The sequence below is a fragment of the Myotis daubentonii genome, chromosome 17 (assembly GCF_963259705.1).
Source record: "Myotis daubentonii chromosome 17, mMyoDau2.1, whole genome shotgun sequence".
NCBI classification, from domain to species: Eukaryota; Metazoa; Chordata; class Mammalia; order Chiroptera; family Vespertilionidae; genus Myotis; species Myotis daubentonii.
The window spans coordinates 29,593,518-29,610,688 of NC_081856.1; the positions used below are offsets into that span (position 1 = coordinate 29,593,518).

At 40.4% G+C, this 17,171-nt stretch overlaps 1 protein-coding gene across 8 annotated transcripts in view; it reads left to right on the forward strand.

Annotated features, from left to right (window-relative positions):
- ENPP2 (ectonucleotide pyrophosphatase/phosphodiesterase 2) overlaps nt 1-7,756 on the forward strand; it is a 105,851-nt gene extending 98,095 nt beyond the window's left edge. For all 8 annotated transcript variants that reach the window (XM_059671824.1, XM_059671821.1, XM_059671825.1 and 5 more), the window contains 2 exons: nt 1,686-1,842; nt 7,158-7,756. In XM_059671824.1, the coding sequence (XP_059527807.1) occupies nt 1,686-1,842; nt 7,158-7,328 (328 nt within the window). In that variant the 3' untranslated portion in view covers nt 7,329-7,756. The remainder of the gene's footprint in view (nt 1-1,685; nt 1,843-7,157) is intronic.
- The last annotated feature ends 9,415 nt before the right edge of the window (nt 7,757-17,171 follow it).

Consider the following 17,171-nt stretch of genomic DNA (forward strand, 5'->3'; position numbering starts at 1 on the left):
TCTGTGTGAAGATGATACTTTTCACATATCTTCATTATTTGGGGGACTTTTAAAATTTTTTAGATTTTCTGAGTTAGTACATCTCAGTAGGAAATTGCATATAGACTTTCATTGAACCTAGTTTCTACCTTCTGTGGTGTTATTGGGGATATAATAGGATACAAAGAATATTCTGCTCACAAGGAACTTATAATCTAGTGATGAAGGCAAGAAGATACAAATAGAACAATTCATACGTCATTTAATTTTATATATACGTGAAATAATCAGGAGCACAAAAATTAAGGAGGTTTAATTGTGATTTACAGATAATTAGAGAAAATGCTACTTTTTACATAGATAATTAATAAATTAGAAGTTATCTTACTCCATTTCCAGTCATTCATTATATTTCATCATAACCGTACAATTACTTTATTGCTGATTGTTGTTATAGTTTTTAGCCAAAATTATGTTATCAGTTCAATGATAATTTTCAATATTTTGAAAATGATTAAAATTAGGATAATAGAACACCAGGTAAGGAATTGTGATTTGTATACTTCATTCTACTGGAAAAGATTTTTAATACCTCTAGGTTTATCACTAGCACTCAGTCCTTAGTATTTCCTTTAGTAAGTTCTCTGTACCCAGTTCAGGATCTTATTATGGCTTGAAAGGACTATTATACACCTAGCTTCAGTGTGTCCTCTCTCTGACCCATTTTACACAACTATGAAAGTTACCTTCCTGAAACATGGATTTCACAATGATTATTCCTAGTACAGAAACCTTCAGTTATGTGTTATTGCCTAAACAATAATGCTGTAATGTAACCGAACGCAGTTTTGGCTGCCTGCCACAACAAAATCTAAAATCATGAAACAGATGCTAGAAAAAGTAAAGTGGTTTATTTAAGTGCCAGCAACCTTAGAAAATGGAGGACTCTTGTCCCAAAGCCCATTTTAACATCTCAGTGCAGGCAGGTGTTTTTATCAGGAGGGAGAGGGAAAGCAGGACAAAGAAATTAGGGGGAGGGAAGGTTGAAAGTTCTTTACATGTAAGTCAGAAGGATCCATTTCAATGATTATATTAAAACTGGTCAAGCTTTTTATGGTTGAGAGCAAGTCTCCTAGAGCCAGAACATCTGGTTGCTGGAGTCAGCTTCCTTCCCTGAAGCTAGTTCCTGTAATATGCTCAAAAGGCTGTTAGCGATTTATGGCAGACATGACTAATCAGGCATTTTTTTTTTTTGAAGGCATATACCCCATTTCCTGATTTGGAGAGAAGCATTGTTCAGTATATTTTACTTAATCAAGAAGGTTATTTTGTTAGTTAGCATAAGATTTCATATATCCTTTTTAACACAAACTCCACAACTTGGCACTCAGAACCCTTCATAATTTGAAATATGTTGACCCAGCCTCACTTTTCTACTATATTGTTCTATTCATCATGTCCAACATCAAGTCTTGATTCAAGCTGTTTTATTTTCCTGGAATATCTTTTTTACTCTGCCAGGTTGAGAGAGGGGGAGTTGAAGCAGCTAAAACACTATGTTCAGAGATAAAGAAGTGGGCTACTCCTTAGAAGAAAAAAAATAATTCAATTGAGTGGGAAATGTTTTTAGTGACCTAGGCAATGAGCGGGTACACCACTTGAAAAGGAAAGCTACTACAGCAGTTGTAAATATCTTCCTACTTCAGGTACGTGGAAGGCAGTTCCATTCCCGTTCCAACTCACTACTACAGCATCCTCACCAGCTGCCTGGATTTCACTCAGCCTGCAGACAAATGTGATGGCCCCCTCTCTGTCTCCTCCTTCATTCTTCCTCACAGACCTGAAAATGAAGAGAGCTGCAATGTGAGTTCAAAGAGAGCTCTTTAGAATGTGGTTACATAATTCATCTTTACTTCTCAATCTATATCCCACTGTTGAACCAGAACATACTTATTATAAGACACTTGGACTATACAACCAAGTGGAAAGAAGAAAGGATCCAAGCAAACTTTGCTTAACACTTGGAAACTGTGTTCCAATGGCTTTTTGTTTTTCAGTGTAAGGGTGTGGGTGTATGTGCGTGTGTGCATTTAATGAAGTTCTATTTATGTATTTGAGTTTGACAGATGATAAAAGTGCCCAAATGCTTTGAGTTTTGCAAAAGACATACAGATTTTATAAAAAGAAAGAGGAAAGTAGTAAAATTTTGATACTTATTGAAACTAGTTAAGAGTTCTCTCTACTTTGATGGGTGTTTGAAAATTTCCATAATAAAAACATTTTTAAAAGACACACAGGGGAGCCCTAGCTGGTTTGGCTCAGTGGATAGAGTGTCAGCCTGTGGACTGAAAGGGTCCCAGGTTCGATTCCAGTCAAGGGCACATGCCTGGGTTGCAGGCTCGATCCCCAGTAGGGGGCAAGTAGGGGGCAGCCGATCAATGATTCTTTCTCATCATTGATGTTTCTATCTTTCTATCCCTCTCCCTTCCTCTCTGAAATCAATAAAAATATATTTTTTTAAAAAAGACACACAGGGGAATATACTCTTTACAAATCAGAATTCATTTGCTACTAGTTATGGGAGGGGGTCACCCCATTTTCAAATAGACAGGTGACTCCTGACTCTCTTATTTCCATGTAGAGGCAGGATGGCATGATGAAAACTTCCCAGGCAGGTAGACATGAGCCATGCTGTATGCTCTTGGCCCTGAATGGATTCTACACTCAGGGACAAATAACAGCTATTCCAGGTCTCACTAATGCAATTGAGTGTCTGTGCTCCAAGGCTGACTTTAGAAGTAATACTCTTTATGCTTTTGTTTCATGTAATATAAAGAGCAGGGATAAAGTCTACTCAAGAGGATTTTTTTGTCAACAAACACGACTCAAATTCCTAACTTGTGTAAAATACTCTGGGAGAAACAGAAGTCTATTCAACAGTCACTACCCTAGGCAGCCTTCAGTGGGAGAGAGCAAATGAAATGGGGAGAACAAATGAAACGGGTACAGAAATTGCTACAGTAAAAGGCAAAGTGCCATAGAAAAGCTTCAACAGAGATTATCAGCTTCATGGCCAAGCTGGCTTTTGGACAATGGTTTCAACTATAGGAGAAGATTGAGGCTATGAATATCCAAAGCAAAATAAGGGATTCAGGAAAAAAGAAAGAAAATTGAAATGATGGCCAAGAAAGCTAATTAAGTTCAGATGGAATATTGGAAATAAGAGTAATAGTGGGAGGTAAGGTTTGTTTTTTTAATTTTTCATTAAGTTAACAGCCTAACTACATTAGTTTCAGGTGTACAACATAGCAATTACACATTTAGTATGTATGTTATGAAGGGATCATCCCACTAAGTCTAGTACCCCTCTAACACCATACCTAGTTGTTGCAATTTATGGACTATATTCACTACACTTAACGTTACAGCCTCGTGACCATTTTTTAACTGGCAATCTGGTTTTAAAACTTGTTTAAAATCAAATTTAAAATAAATAGTAACAATAGTCATTTTAGCAGCAGTAGTAGCTGTACCATTTATTGAGTACATGTGACCAGCCAAGTCCTGTGCAAGCCCTTTATATATAGGGTATCCCAAAATTCAATTGAATTGCAAATCTTGCGTGAGTTTTGGGATACCCTATATATATTATTTCTAATAATCTAATTACCCTGTGAGGCAGGTATATATGCTCTCCCCCAATCCCTTTTTATTAACTATTGAGAAACCTAGAGCTAATAAAGGAAACGTATGTTAGTTGGTACCCTGTTTAGTCAATAGGAGAGCAGGACTTTAGAGTCAAGACCTGACTCCAAATGCCCATCCTCTTTCAAATTGATCAGATTTTCCTGGTGGAACCTTGGGACCTTAGGAATTTTTCTTACTGCATAGGCATTAACAAGCAATGTGAAATGTTTAAGCATAGGAGAAACATTGTAGGCTCTGCTTTAGGGAGATAAATTTGAATGAAAGGGTGTCAAGCATGGTACTCAATGGCGTTTGGCAAGATTCATTTCATGGGATTGAGGTAATAACTTAAGCTGGGGTTGTGATCTTAGAAATTGAAAAAGAAGGGTGGAAGGCAGCAATATTATACTGAAAGGATCATTAAGATCTTAGAAATTATTGGATGGGAAGTGGAGAAGCAAGAGAACTATAAGAGAGGCGAGTTCTCATCAACATATTGGCTAGCTAGACCCTCTCAATTTTGATTGTTTATAACCACAAAAGTAGCTAATGGTCCACCAGAAGAGTGTATAACAGGATATGCTTTCTTTGAACCTCAAATTTACTAAAAATTTGTTGTGGGGAGGTAAATTTTTTGCAAAAAAAACAAACACATACAGGTTGAGGAGTGAAATTCAAAATTGCCATGCATTTTTAAGGTAAAGTGGAAACTAAAAAGAACATGTAAGACTCATAATAGGCTATTTAAGGTATATGTAGGTTCCTAGGGAATACATGCTCAAGTTCCTCTGTCAGTAGAGGAATTTGGTGATGGGAGAGTTTGAAAATGTCATTTTAAATTCAGGTCAAAGCAATTCTTTAGTCACTGCACATTTTTCATCTGACAAATGAAATCGACTAATGTTCTTATAGGTCTTTCCTTCTTGGTTCCTGGCTCTGCATAGAGCTTAGAGGTATTTCCTGTAGAGCTCATGGCCAGCAAGCTTCTTATTGAAGAACCCCCTGTCCACATAGAAACCTGTCCTTGCTTTGAGGTTCACCTTAAAACTGCCAGGGCTTGAATTCAAACTCAGTTGGGATAAAATCAGGGAGAACAGGCAGGTGAACAGTAAATTTTCATAGTAATAGAGACAATAAGCAAGTTCATGGGTTGTGCTTTTGGTTGCATTAGTGTTCTAAGTTATTTATTCTTAAAGTTTTTCCTTTCCTTCTTCCCTCCCTCGGTACACATGAACTTTTATTTTGAGTTTTATTAGTTTTGCATTTCACACTAGAGTCTCCCTCAGCAAATGTTTCTGTAGATTGCCTGCTAATATCAGGTAGGAGACATTAATTGGAGGCTAGATTTTAGCATGTTAGAACCAGGGGAGAATGTCTGTCAAATGAATTTGGTAAATCACTTCCCAAAGAAAGAAATAGCAAAGCACAGATTTTCCCCTGAATTCTTATAAATTTAAATTAGGAAAAACCTTTTCACCCATGTCCACACATTCAAATGGCTGTATTTACAAAGAAACAAGTAGACTTACTGACCATTGAAAATCAAATAAATGAGTTGAATATGAAAATTCTCCCAAAATATAGCTTCATGCTTACTCTGCTTACTCGGAGGGGGTCCTGCAGGGTTTGGAGACCTCCTACTTCGTTAATTATATGGTCGCACTGAGGACTGGTCAGTACCGTTGTGGGTAGAGTTATATTTAGGTCTTTGCTGTGAATCTCAGAGATCTTGGTTAGCTTGGGTTAGGAGGGTGGGGCATGGAGTGTTAAAATCCTTACTCCTCCAGTCTGCAAAGCAATTTCTTCCTATTTCTTCATTTCACCTGGGATGGCCGGGCATCAGTTTCCTGAACCAACACCCTCACGATACATATTTAGCACTGGCACAAACTGCTTAGCTCCCTGTCCAGGTCGCTGTGGGTTGGAGCTTTACGAGAAAACCCATTGCAGGTTCTTGGGCTTTGGTTCATTGATCCCACTAGTGGTAAAAGAGTTGGGTGAGGGCAGGTCTGAACATTCTCAGCCCTGGGACACATAGCCACCCTTCATCTTGTAGAAAGACTTTTGGGAGCCATTGCACTGCTGGGGCATTTGGGAATAAATTTATTTGCAAAGGTTCCCCTGCTTTGTGCCTACCGATGAAGGTAGGTATTCTATATACTAAAAGCCTAATATGCAAATTGATCAAACGGCAGAACGACCAATCATTATGTCGCACACTGACCACCAGGGGGCAGACGCTCAATGCAGGAGCTGCCCCCTGGTGGTCAGTTCGCTTCCACAGGGGGAGCGCTGCTCAGCCACAAGCTGGTCTCATGGCTGGCGAGTGCAGTGGCGATGGAGGGAGCCTCTCCTGCCTCCACAGCAGCAATAAGGAGCAGTGAGCAGGTAGGCGGTAAGGAGCCAGGGGTCCCGGACATCCCCTGAGAGCCGGGCTGAGGGACACCCCCCCCCTCAGTGCATGAATTTCATGCACCAGGCCTCTAGTTTCTCCATAATTCTCAGAGCTCTCAGACTTCCTTCTTGCTCTCAACTTCCCTCAAAAGTGAAATAAGTTGTTTTTAAAACATAAAGGACTGCTTCTCCTGAATTGCTTTTTGTTTTCAACTTAGACACGAAATAAATTGATTGGTGTGAGACATCTGATGGTCCTTCTGATATATGTGCTGGTGGGGCTATTGTAAACAAGTAGCTAAGACAGAGAGAGATTTTCTTTCTTTTTTCCATGGTGCTATTTTCTTACTCTCTCCCCACCCTTTCTTCCTTCCTCTTCTTCCTACCCTGCAGGGAGTGCTGAGGTAAGCATTTCTCCTTGTGAACCAAGGGAGAAACTGAGGACTAGAGAGATCAACTAGTTTAACCAAAGTCTCTCAGCCAGGAAGTGGTATAGCCACAATTCCAACCTAGGTCTCTTGGGCCCCAGAGCGCCAGGTGTATCAACTGAGCTGCTTCCAAGTCAAACTCACTATTCAAATGTCAGTTCATTAGAGCCTAATAGATGATGTAGCTGATGTAGTGAGTTCTTCTGAAAGACTAGGAATGCACACACATAATGTTGTACATTGGACACAAACTTCTTACTTTCCTGGGGAGGCAGAGGAGCACTCCAATCACTTGTGCTCTGTGCTCAACACTGTAATTTGACAGGGAGGGAGTGGGGGGACAAATTACTGAATTCTCCAAGATCTTTGGTTTTCCTCATTTTGATTTATGTTCTGAGAACCTATTGAGTCAAATGCCCTTTCATACCACATGTCTCGTTTATTTAGCACAGCTAATTGCTGTTGAGAATGCTTATAGCCAAGGGCAAGTATTTGTGGTACATTACTGACAGGAATGTGGTAGAGTGGCGGGGAGGCCAGGAAGGAATAACGCACTGGCTCTGGGTGCAGAAGTGCGTAGAGGTCATTCGTGGACTTGGGACAAACTGAGCATTTGGAGAACCTCCTCTGGAAAATGCTGACTCTGATTGTGTACTATTTCCATTGCAGAGCTCAGAGGATGAGTCGAGATGGGTAGAAGAACTCATCAAGATGCACACAGCTCGGGTGCGGGACATTGAACATCTCACCAGTCTGGATTTCTTCCGAAAGACCAGCCGCAGCTATTCAGAAATCCTGGCGCTAAAGACATACCTGCATACATATGAGAGCGAGATTTAACTTTCTGATCATCTGCAGTGCCGTCTTATCAACTGGTGTATATTTTTATATTGTTTTGTATTTATTAATTTGAAACCAGGACATTAAAAAAATGTTAGTATTTTAATCCTGTACCAAATCTTACATATTACGCCTGAATGACTCCACTGTTTTTCTCTAATGCTTGATTTAGGTAGATTTGTGCGCTGCGTAGAGCTTGTAAGAAATACTGCAGCTAGAGATTTTTAGTGGAAGCTTCTAAATGGTGCTGCAAATTTGATACATGCATTGAGGAAATATTAATTTTCCAATGCACAGTTGCTACATTTAGTCCTGTACTGTATTGAAACACTGATTTTGTAAAGTTGCATTTATTTCTGTTAATGATAACAGACATATTTAAGCCTTATAAACCAATCTTAAATATAATAAATCACACATTCAGGTTTTTTTCTGGTTTTATTTGGCCTTTATTCTACTTAAGAACTAGAGTGTTTGCTGCAGGTGTGTTCATGCATGAAAGGTATACATTTCTTGCATTAGGTGGGCCCTCTTCCTAGTTGGATGTAGTTCACACAGTCAAAGGGGCATGTTTGATGTTCAGCTACAGTGGCCTGTATAAGATAGTTTAGGTACATATCTATGGGAAAGCAGAAGGGAAGAGGGAAAAGGAAACCAAAAAAATTCCTTAATACCCTTTCTCACTTACCTCTTTTTAAAATACATTGATGTTTGGAAGAATAGGTTCTTCTGATCAAGTTGGTTCAAAGCTCTAAGTATTAGATTCAACTGAGACTGGATTAAGCATATATTCTATATAAGGTACCAACTTAAGAATCATAGAGGATATGAAGAGAATTAAGACAGTAGGATGAGATACAGACAAAAAAGTATAATTGACCAACCAAGGTAGATACTAATAAGTGTCAAGTAAAAAGTTCTAATAATACACAATGACAGAAGGGTCTGGATGGTAGGTGGGGTGATTTTAAATGAACATTCATGCCTTTAAATAATAATGAATCACAGAGTAAGGAAGTCATTCAAACATTTCTGTCCTTCTGATTGTGTCATGGGGAAAGACTCACAGTGTTGACATGTCTATAACAGTTCTAATCCCCCCCTTTTTTTTTTAAAGAAAAGAGAACAGCATATTGTTTTGTTTACATTGTGCTAATTTTAATAGTTTCCCTTTTTATGATCAGTGAAGTGGGCTTTACATTCCTATAAAAATTTAAGAAGGAAGACATTGTGTCAAAAATGCATTACAACAAAAGTAGAACAGATGCTACAGGGATACGAGAGAAATCATGAAAGTGCTAAGAGAAAAACTGATGTTTGGGATATAGCTACAGAAATACATTGGGAGGAGAGAGCATGGTAATACTAATGATAGCTGTGTTTATTGAGAAGCCATTATGTCCCAGGCATGTCTAGCACTTCATATGCCTTGTCTCCAAACACTGAAAGGTGAGAAGCTCAGGGAAGATTTTATGAAAAAGAGAAGAACAAAGATGGGAATGGAGAAGAATGCTTGAATTGGACTTTGTAGTTTGGGATAGGGTAAATGCTTGCTAGACGTGAATTGGAATATGACTTATTCTTCATTTAATATTCAATAATGATTTATTGAGCATTTGCTATATGCCAGTACCTGTACTTGCCATTCAGTAAATAAGATAAACATGGTTTCTAATGTAAAGCTTATACTTTAGCAGTGGTTCTCAACCTTCTGGCCCTTTAAATACAGTTCCTCATGTTGTGACCCAACCATAACATTATTTTCGTTGCTACTTCATAACTGTAATGTTGCTACTGTTATGAATCATAATGTAAATATTTGATATGCAGGATGGTCTTAGGCGACCTCTGTGAAAGGGTCGTTCGACCGCCAAAGGGGTCGCGACCCACAGGTTGAGAACCGCTGCTTTAACGGGAGAAAGAGACACCTTCAGAAATCCCCATGATTTAACTGTGATATGTGCTTTGAAAGAATTAAGCAGGCATAGACTGACCAGGGGGTGGAAAGAGAAGAGCCCTGTAGATGACATCATAGCCAAGACTTGGAGGATAAGAAGAACTGGCCTCAAGAAGAATAGGGACAAGAAAGAAGAGCACGGCCAAAGACTGAGGTTGGAAAGATGGTGGGATGTGTGACAGTCTGAAAGAACACAGGTATGCCTGAACACAGTGGCGAGATTGGTAGGGACCAGGTCAATAGATCCCTCTAGACCCCATTGCAGCATTTGAATTCTGTTTAAGTGCGATGGAAAATAATTGAGAATTTTCAAGGAAGGTCAGACAGGATCTAAGATTTCAGTACATTGACTTTGATATGCAATAATTACATAGCTTGATTTCAATATAATTCCACATAAAATATATCTGATAAGAGAGGGTTCACCTATTAGATGCTATAGTTCTGCTTTTGAGAGTAGCATTACAAGGGAGAAGGGCCTATCCTATTTTTCTTAATAGTAGCAAACTGTTTGCTTAGCTATATTTCTATATCACCTCAGATTGAACTCTTTTCCAAATTGGTTACACCCAAGGTTTTGGAGGAGAGCAGTTGCAATTTTAGTTGAGTACTGCTGCTCTATTTTTATTCTTAGGTCAAGTCTTTCTCATAAATAAACTCCATATTCAGAGAGAACATCAACCACTGTGTATTTCAGGTGAGTGGCTTTGTAGATAAACACATGTCATTAATTGTGGGGGTTATTTATGAAAGTCTCTGAATGGACAGGGACTCTATTAAAATGAGGTCTGGAAAACTATTTTAAGTTGGGGGTATTTTCTTTTTTAAATATTGAGACCTTGGTCCATTCATGATTTCATTGAGCAAGTTGCCAACTGTTTGCTAGCATGGTGGTCCTGCTCTAGTGGATGGATTCAGAAACCACCTTTCTAAAATGAGCTCGTAAATAAGGTCAACCAGGAAAACAGCCACATCGTTTCCCAAGGACAAAAAGATTCTGAATTGTTTTTAGGAAAGTTGGCTTGCAAAAAAAATCTCTGAATAAAAGTAATGTTTGGTGCCATTTAGGTTTGCATGACTCCCCAAGAGCCACAGCCCCCAATTCCAGTTCCCATTATCCTTTGTGGTGGCTAGGAAGAGGGTTTGAGGGGTAGGGGTGGGGAATGAAGTCGGGATGATTCCTCCTGTTTGTATTGGTCTTATTTCATCTGTCTCTCACTATCTCTTTGCTGAGTCAGGACCCAGCAGCCTTGTGGGTGGGAAGTGGTAGAGGTAATGGGAATGCTCCCAGGGCTTTGAGCAGAGTGACTGTGTGAAACAGTGAGGAACAAGATTAAGATGTATGAGTTTGCAGGCTGGATAAATACAGCCCTGTTGGAGGCCCAACTAAGAGTGGTGGCGGCAGTATTTCCTGTTGGAGCTGCATTTCTTCCTTTTGGGGGGTGGGGGTGGGGTTTGTGTGTGGGGGGGAGAACTGCATTTCTAGGAAGCTCTGTCAACCATAAAAACAGAAGTGACTAGGTATTCCATCACCAAAAGGATTTATTGTGGGGCGGGGGGAGAGAAGGATTGAAATCCTGTGTGTGCAGACATGTGTGCACTGCACTGGAGGAAGATGTACGAATACTTTACAGAGGGAAGAGGAAGTACAGGGGAAGAGCTACTACTACCATAGAGTTCTGTTGTAAACAGTTCTTCCTGTAGGACTCTGGCAGGACAGTGTGAGAACTCCTCCCATAAGCTCTAGCTCCTCCCCCAGGCCCTCCTGATTGTTATGTCCAGGTTCAAGACTCTCATAATTTTATCAGCATATGACCTTGACTCCTCTTGACAGGGATGCCCAGTTTTGGTTGAAATGTCAAAGTGGATATGATGTCCCTGCCCTAGAAAATTTTGCACTCTGGCTATTTGGAACAGGCCAAAGTCCAATCCCGGAGTGAGCTCCGGGCACTGTTCCTTCAGGTAGTTCCTCGCCTGCCTAGGCAGTTTGCTCACCCCGAGCCTCTGGGACCCACTGCAGCATCCGGAAGGGTAGGACCACCCGTGTTTTAGGAGGGAGTGCCGAGACAGGCCATATCAAGCAGTGGTTAAAAGCTAGAGATTTGTAGTTACACACTCTTGGGCAACTTAAACTCTAAATTTTCTCATCTGTAAATAACAATACCCACTTCTCAGCATTGGCTTAAGAATGATGGCAGGAGACCTTGCTGGAACATAAGTTGGGAATATTTTTCCTCCATTCTTATCTCCACTTCCCACCAAGGAAGGCATGGCCCTTTAAGGTGTTTTCTTGGCTTTGGGGCATTTTGCAGAGTGGGGATAGGGAGCAGAAGCAGTCTGAGAGTAATGGGTTTCCTGTCTGTGAGGAAGCCTAAACGCACTGAAAAGGTGGAAAGAAATAGCCATTAGAGTGTCGAGAGAGGGACCTTTCCTGGCCTCAGAAGTGGAGAGTGTGTGGGTCTGAGCAGGTAACTATACCTCAGGGTGTGCTGTATGATCCTCTAGGGAGGTGGAACCCTAGGCCCTGGGTGCCCAGCCATAGCTTGGAAACAGGAGATTAGTAAACCTCAAGGGACCTGGAGCCATTTATAGTGAAGACATGCATGCTTGTTATACTCCTCCCACCATTTCCCGCTTACCAGATTCCAGTGTGACCCTGGGGAAAGATGGGAGCCTCAATAAAGACTGATTTAGAACATCACATAAGCCTGGGCCATATTAGGCAGTGGTTAATCTGGAAGCTTAGATTAGAAATAAAATTTATTGTAAGGAAATGACGTTTTATTTCTTGTCGAGTGAGATACCAGCTACATTTGGAAAATGCTTAGCACTGTGCTTGGTACAAGTCAGGTGTTAAGTCAATATTAATTAAATGAAACCAAGCCAGGAAAAAAGAAAAATAAAATAATGGAAGGAGCTGCCCAAGAGGTAGGAGAGAAGCTGGAAAGGGAGGGAGTATTGTGAAACCCAAGGACAAAGACACTTCAAAATGGAGGAAGTGGTCAGTGATGTCAAACTCCAGAGGGAAATTAGCAGGGAATTTGAAGGCATTCATTGAATTTTGCAAGAAGGTGGCCATCTATGACCTTCCTGGAAGCGCTCTTAATGAAGTGGTCTGAAAAGCAGCCAAGCTGCACTGGACTGAGGAGAGAATGGGAGACCACACTGGAGAGAGGGAGTGGAGGCTGCCCTTTGAAGAAACAGGAAATAGGAGACATAGACAAAAATTGCAGGATGGGGGTGGGTGGTGGGGGGTGGGAAATGGCGTGGGTAGTGAGGGTTTTATTCTATTTAGGATGGGAAACAGCTTTTATAAGCTGTTGAGAAGAATTGATGATCCCCGAAAGGCACTAATGGGTAAAGCAACGGAATTGTAAACAAATTTGGAATTGAAAGCAATCGATGAATAAAGAGTCAGCTGTAATAGATTTGCCTTCAAATTAAGGAGCTAATGTAATTATCTCTTTAGTAGAGAACATATGATGTTTATCATGCTTTGCAAAATGGTGGCCTGCAGGCTGGATACAGACCACAGATGTCTTTGTTGTGCCCACATGATATTTTAAAAATAAATGAGATGCCAACATTTAAAAATCAACAAGTTTCACATGAAAAATCCAAATTTTTGGCCTCTCTCAAAATGTAAAAATAATTTTTTACTTTGTCATTGTTCGTACGCTATAGTTCCTATCAACAATTAGTTGGCTGCCCTTAGGGCAAACGTTCTCTAGACTAGGGGTTGGCAAATGTTTTCTGTGAAAAGCTTTGCCATACAGTCTTTAATTACTCAAGTCTATCCTTATAGTGCAAAAGCAACCATAGACACTACCATAAATAAGTGGGCTTTGCTTTGTCCCAATAAACTTGATGTGTGGACACTGAAATGTGAATTTCACGTAATTTCCACACGTCAAGAAATACGTTCTTTAGATTTTTTTCTTAACCATTAAAAAATGTAACTAAGCTTGTTGGCCAGATGAAAACCGGGGGCTGGCTGGGTATGGCTCTTAGACCATGGTTTGGGATTACTGCTCTAGGTCACCATCTGTCCCATTCTTTTCACTCTATATGGAGTACAAGTTGCCATTTAAAAAAATTGTGTTTTCACTTTTGTTTTTCTCACACTTACCCTAGTAAATTAATCTGCTTTGTCTATCTTTAGGCATTTGATTTTGACCCCCAGCTAGGATGACCAGATGCCTTGGACTGAAAGACTTGCAGTGGTAACACCAAGAAAGTCTTAGGTAAATCATGATCAGCCTGTCATGATAACCGTCTTTTCTATCATTTTACATTTCTATTAGTACTTTGCCATCAAAGAGCATTGCCATTTTAATGAACTAACTTAATAATCTTTAATAACCTTTTATCCCTTTCCTTACTTAGGGCTTCTTCTTCTTTTTTTTTTCCATAAAGATGATCTAATATCTCAAGCCAGTGTTATACTTTAATGTCTTGTTCATCATTATTTTCAGAGAACTTTGCATAGTGCCTCACACAGATTTGATTATCGTAATGTGATAAATGAGTGGCTGATGAGCCTTGTTTTCTCTTCACCCCGGACAGTCCCAAGCACACGGGAAAAATTGGTCACCTGAAAGCCCACAAGTGAAGTGTAGTGATGGGCACATTTTATGGATGAGGAATCTAAAGTTTAGAGAAGTGAAGTAACTCGCCCAAGATCATGTGTCTGTGGCAGAGTTGGGACCCCAGCCACATCTCTTCAAGGTCAGGTCTAGAGTTCTCAATCATGACCCACTGTTCTTTCTTCTCTCTTTTAGCTATACTGAAAGGGGGCGGGGGGGGGGGGGCGGACAGCTGTCAAATCCCAGTAGGAAGATGGTTGAGTAGTGTTATAGTACTATGTTTAGGTTTTTGGTGGGCTGGGAAGGAGTTTGATTTAAATCCTATCCAATGGGAAAGTATTTTAAATTGGGGGTTAGGAGGGAGAGTAGAGGTGGAGTCCGACCTCTCTCTCTCAATCTCTCTCTCTTTCTTGTTTTTTACACTCAGTAAAAGCACAAGGTAAGTTCAGTCTTGTCTAGCTCATAGTAAACTGTTCTCTGTGGCTTGTACAAACCCACATCACATACAGAAGTTCCTAAAATAACATCATTTTGAAACAGGTAGAATAAAATGTTCTTCAAAATTGCTCCATCGAGTCAAGCCCTGCCAGAACAAATTGCTCCATTGAGTCAAGCCCTGCCAGAACTATGGCAGTTATCAATATGCAGTTATAAAACAATGGTCCAGGAACTACCCTGACTTCTTTTACGTCTGTTTTTCAGATATAAAGTCAAGCCACCAATTACAGAGACAAACAATACCTTGTTGGGAAAAGTCCCTTCCTGCATCCCATAATAAGTGCTGCACAATCCCAGAATGCTTTGCCTCGCTGACTTATACCGGACATGTATTCTATACCGAGACATCAGTGTTCCCCAAAAAAGGAAAAGCCTGTTAACCTACTCCCTGACTGGCTGACCGAGCAACTTTCAGGTTCCCAAGCCATAAAAACCCCTAAGCCCCACATTTGGGGTGCAGAACCTGGGACCCGCTGAAGAGCCTCAATACATCTGCCTTTGCTTTTATCAGTGTCCCAGGTCTAAATTCTTTTATCTCAGGAGACAAGAACCCAAACTTATCAGTAACAATGTTGTTCACGGTTGTTTCATTATAAGGTTAATGAGATTCCATAGGAACTTAACTCTTGTTTATATCAATTAGCCTATGGTAAAGTTGGTTTCATTATACGTATATTATTTTGCTTAAAGTCATAAGACCTACCAATATAAAGTGAGGATTTACTATATATCTGTTGACGTAGTAAAGAGTTCTGTTGCTCTGAATTTGGGTAAAGCATCCCTTTCTTTGCATTTACAAATTAGGTTTTATCCAAGGAGTTGTACACAGTTCTACAAAATCTGAATATAGAAGTGCCAGTTTGTTTTGACAACACGTGACAAAAGTCCAAGTATTTGAGAACAAAATGAACTCTCCTGAATTCAGAAATATTTTGTTCCTAAGTAATATTTATTAACAGTAATAATAATAATAGTGATAACATAGCTTTTGTAGGCCCAGGGGTGGAAATACTCAATGGGTGATTCTGAAGTGAAATGTGCCTTTCATCCATGTGTTATACCTGACATAGGCCAAATAAGAGTGATTTCAGAAAGTGATCCAAAGACTCCAAGTAGCCTGAAGAGCAGGAAACAACTGGCATTTTTAAAATATATTTTATTGATTTTTTTACACAGAGGAAGGGAGAGAGATAGAGAGTTAGAAACATCGATGAGAGAGAAACATCGATCAGCTGCCTCCTGCACACCCCCCTATTGGGGATTTTCCCCGCAATCCAGGTACATGCCCTTGACCGGAATTGAACCTGGGACCCTTGAGTCCGCAGGCTGACGCTCTATCCACTGAGCCAAACCGGTCAGGGCAACAAATGGTATTTTTATGGCATTTGCTTCCAGGTCCCAAGAAGCAAAGCCAACTGCGGACTAAATCTTGGGGGTGTGGCCAAGTTGGGGACTGTGGCATAGGCTTTCAGATTGAGTGAACTCTTCCATTAAAAAGTGCCCCTTTCCATAACTTTTCTATGTGTCTTCAAGTCTTGTGTTCATACAACTTCTGTTGTCTTTATCACCTTAATACATTACCTTTAAAATATTATTAGCAATTATGTTTGAGAACGTATTGGCCAGAAAACGCTTGCTCCTGTTCTAACTACCCTTCCCTTCCACAAGCTGAGCTTCTGGAGTTGGACTAGTTTCGCTTATTAAAGGTCTTGGCTTCCACAAGTTAGGGAGCAATGACACTCCTTGCCTTGTCACCCAGAGTGGATTTCCACTTGGGGTGACTAGAACCTGACAGTTTGAGCCAGTATGACCTTGGTAGTCAAGAAAGTATACGGAGGAAGGACAGTCTTCATTTTGTAATACCTTAGCTATAATCATAGCTATGTTTCACACTTTAAAATAAATAATTGCTGACCTTGCCAGTCGGAGTGGCTCAGTGGCTGAATATCGACCCATGAACCAGGAGGTCACAGTTCATTTCCTGATCAGGGCACATGCACATGTTGCAGGTTCTATCCCTAGTGGGGGGGTGTGCAGGAGGCAATCAATTCTCTCTCATCATTGATGTTTCTATGTCTCTCTCCCTCTCCCTTTCTCTCTGAAATAAATAAAAAACATATTTTAAAAAAATAATTGCTGACCTTGAAATGGAAAGGTTTTTATACAGGAAACATAAGTCGGCATTATGTTCAGTTCAAAAAGATGGTCATCTCCAGGTTTGCTTTTTTGTTGTTCTTCTCTTCTCGTCCTCTTGAGGTCTTCTTTGGGGACTTCTCCCTAGGGAGGAGGTGGAGATGACTCATTTCTGCTATTGGTCTGGCCTGGTAAGAAACAGACGGCACTCAAAGGGGATGGAGGGAGAGAGTTAAATGAAGGCATCATTTGCAAGGGTTAAGGCAACCCAGTCACTTGTTTCAAAGCACTTGCTTCAACTTCTAACTTTTGCCACACAACCATATTCACTAATTTATCTTTTCTATGTCCCACCTGATCACAATCCTACCCACCCACCTGGTTTCTGTGCTTTCCTCACTAGCTCCCTCCCAGCCCTGGCTCCCTCGGTCTGTGGCTGAGTTTAACCTGGTCACCAGCACCCTGAAACTGCTGTAATGAACAAATACACAACCAATACTAACCTAGCAACTGGTCCTTATCTTATTCCTCTGAACTTTCTCAGCTCCAAGGATAAATGTTGAGTGTTCCAATCCTGTGTGAGGCTGGGGGGAGACCTAGTTCTTTCTTTTGAAAACTCACAAAACAACTCCTTCAGCTGAATTAGATGAGAAAGGGAATAGCTCCACA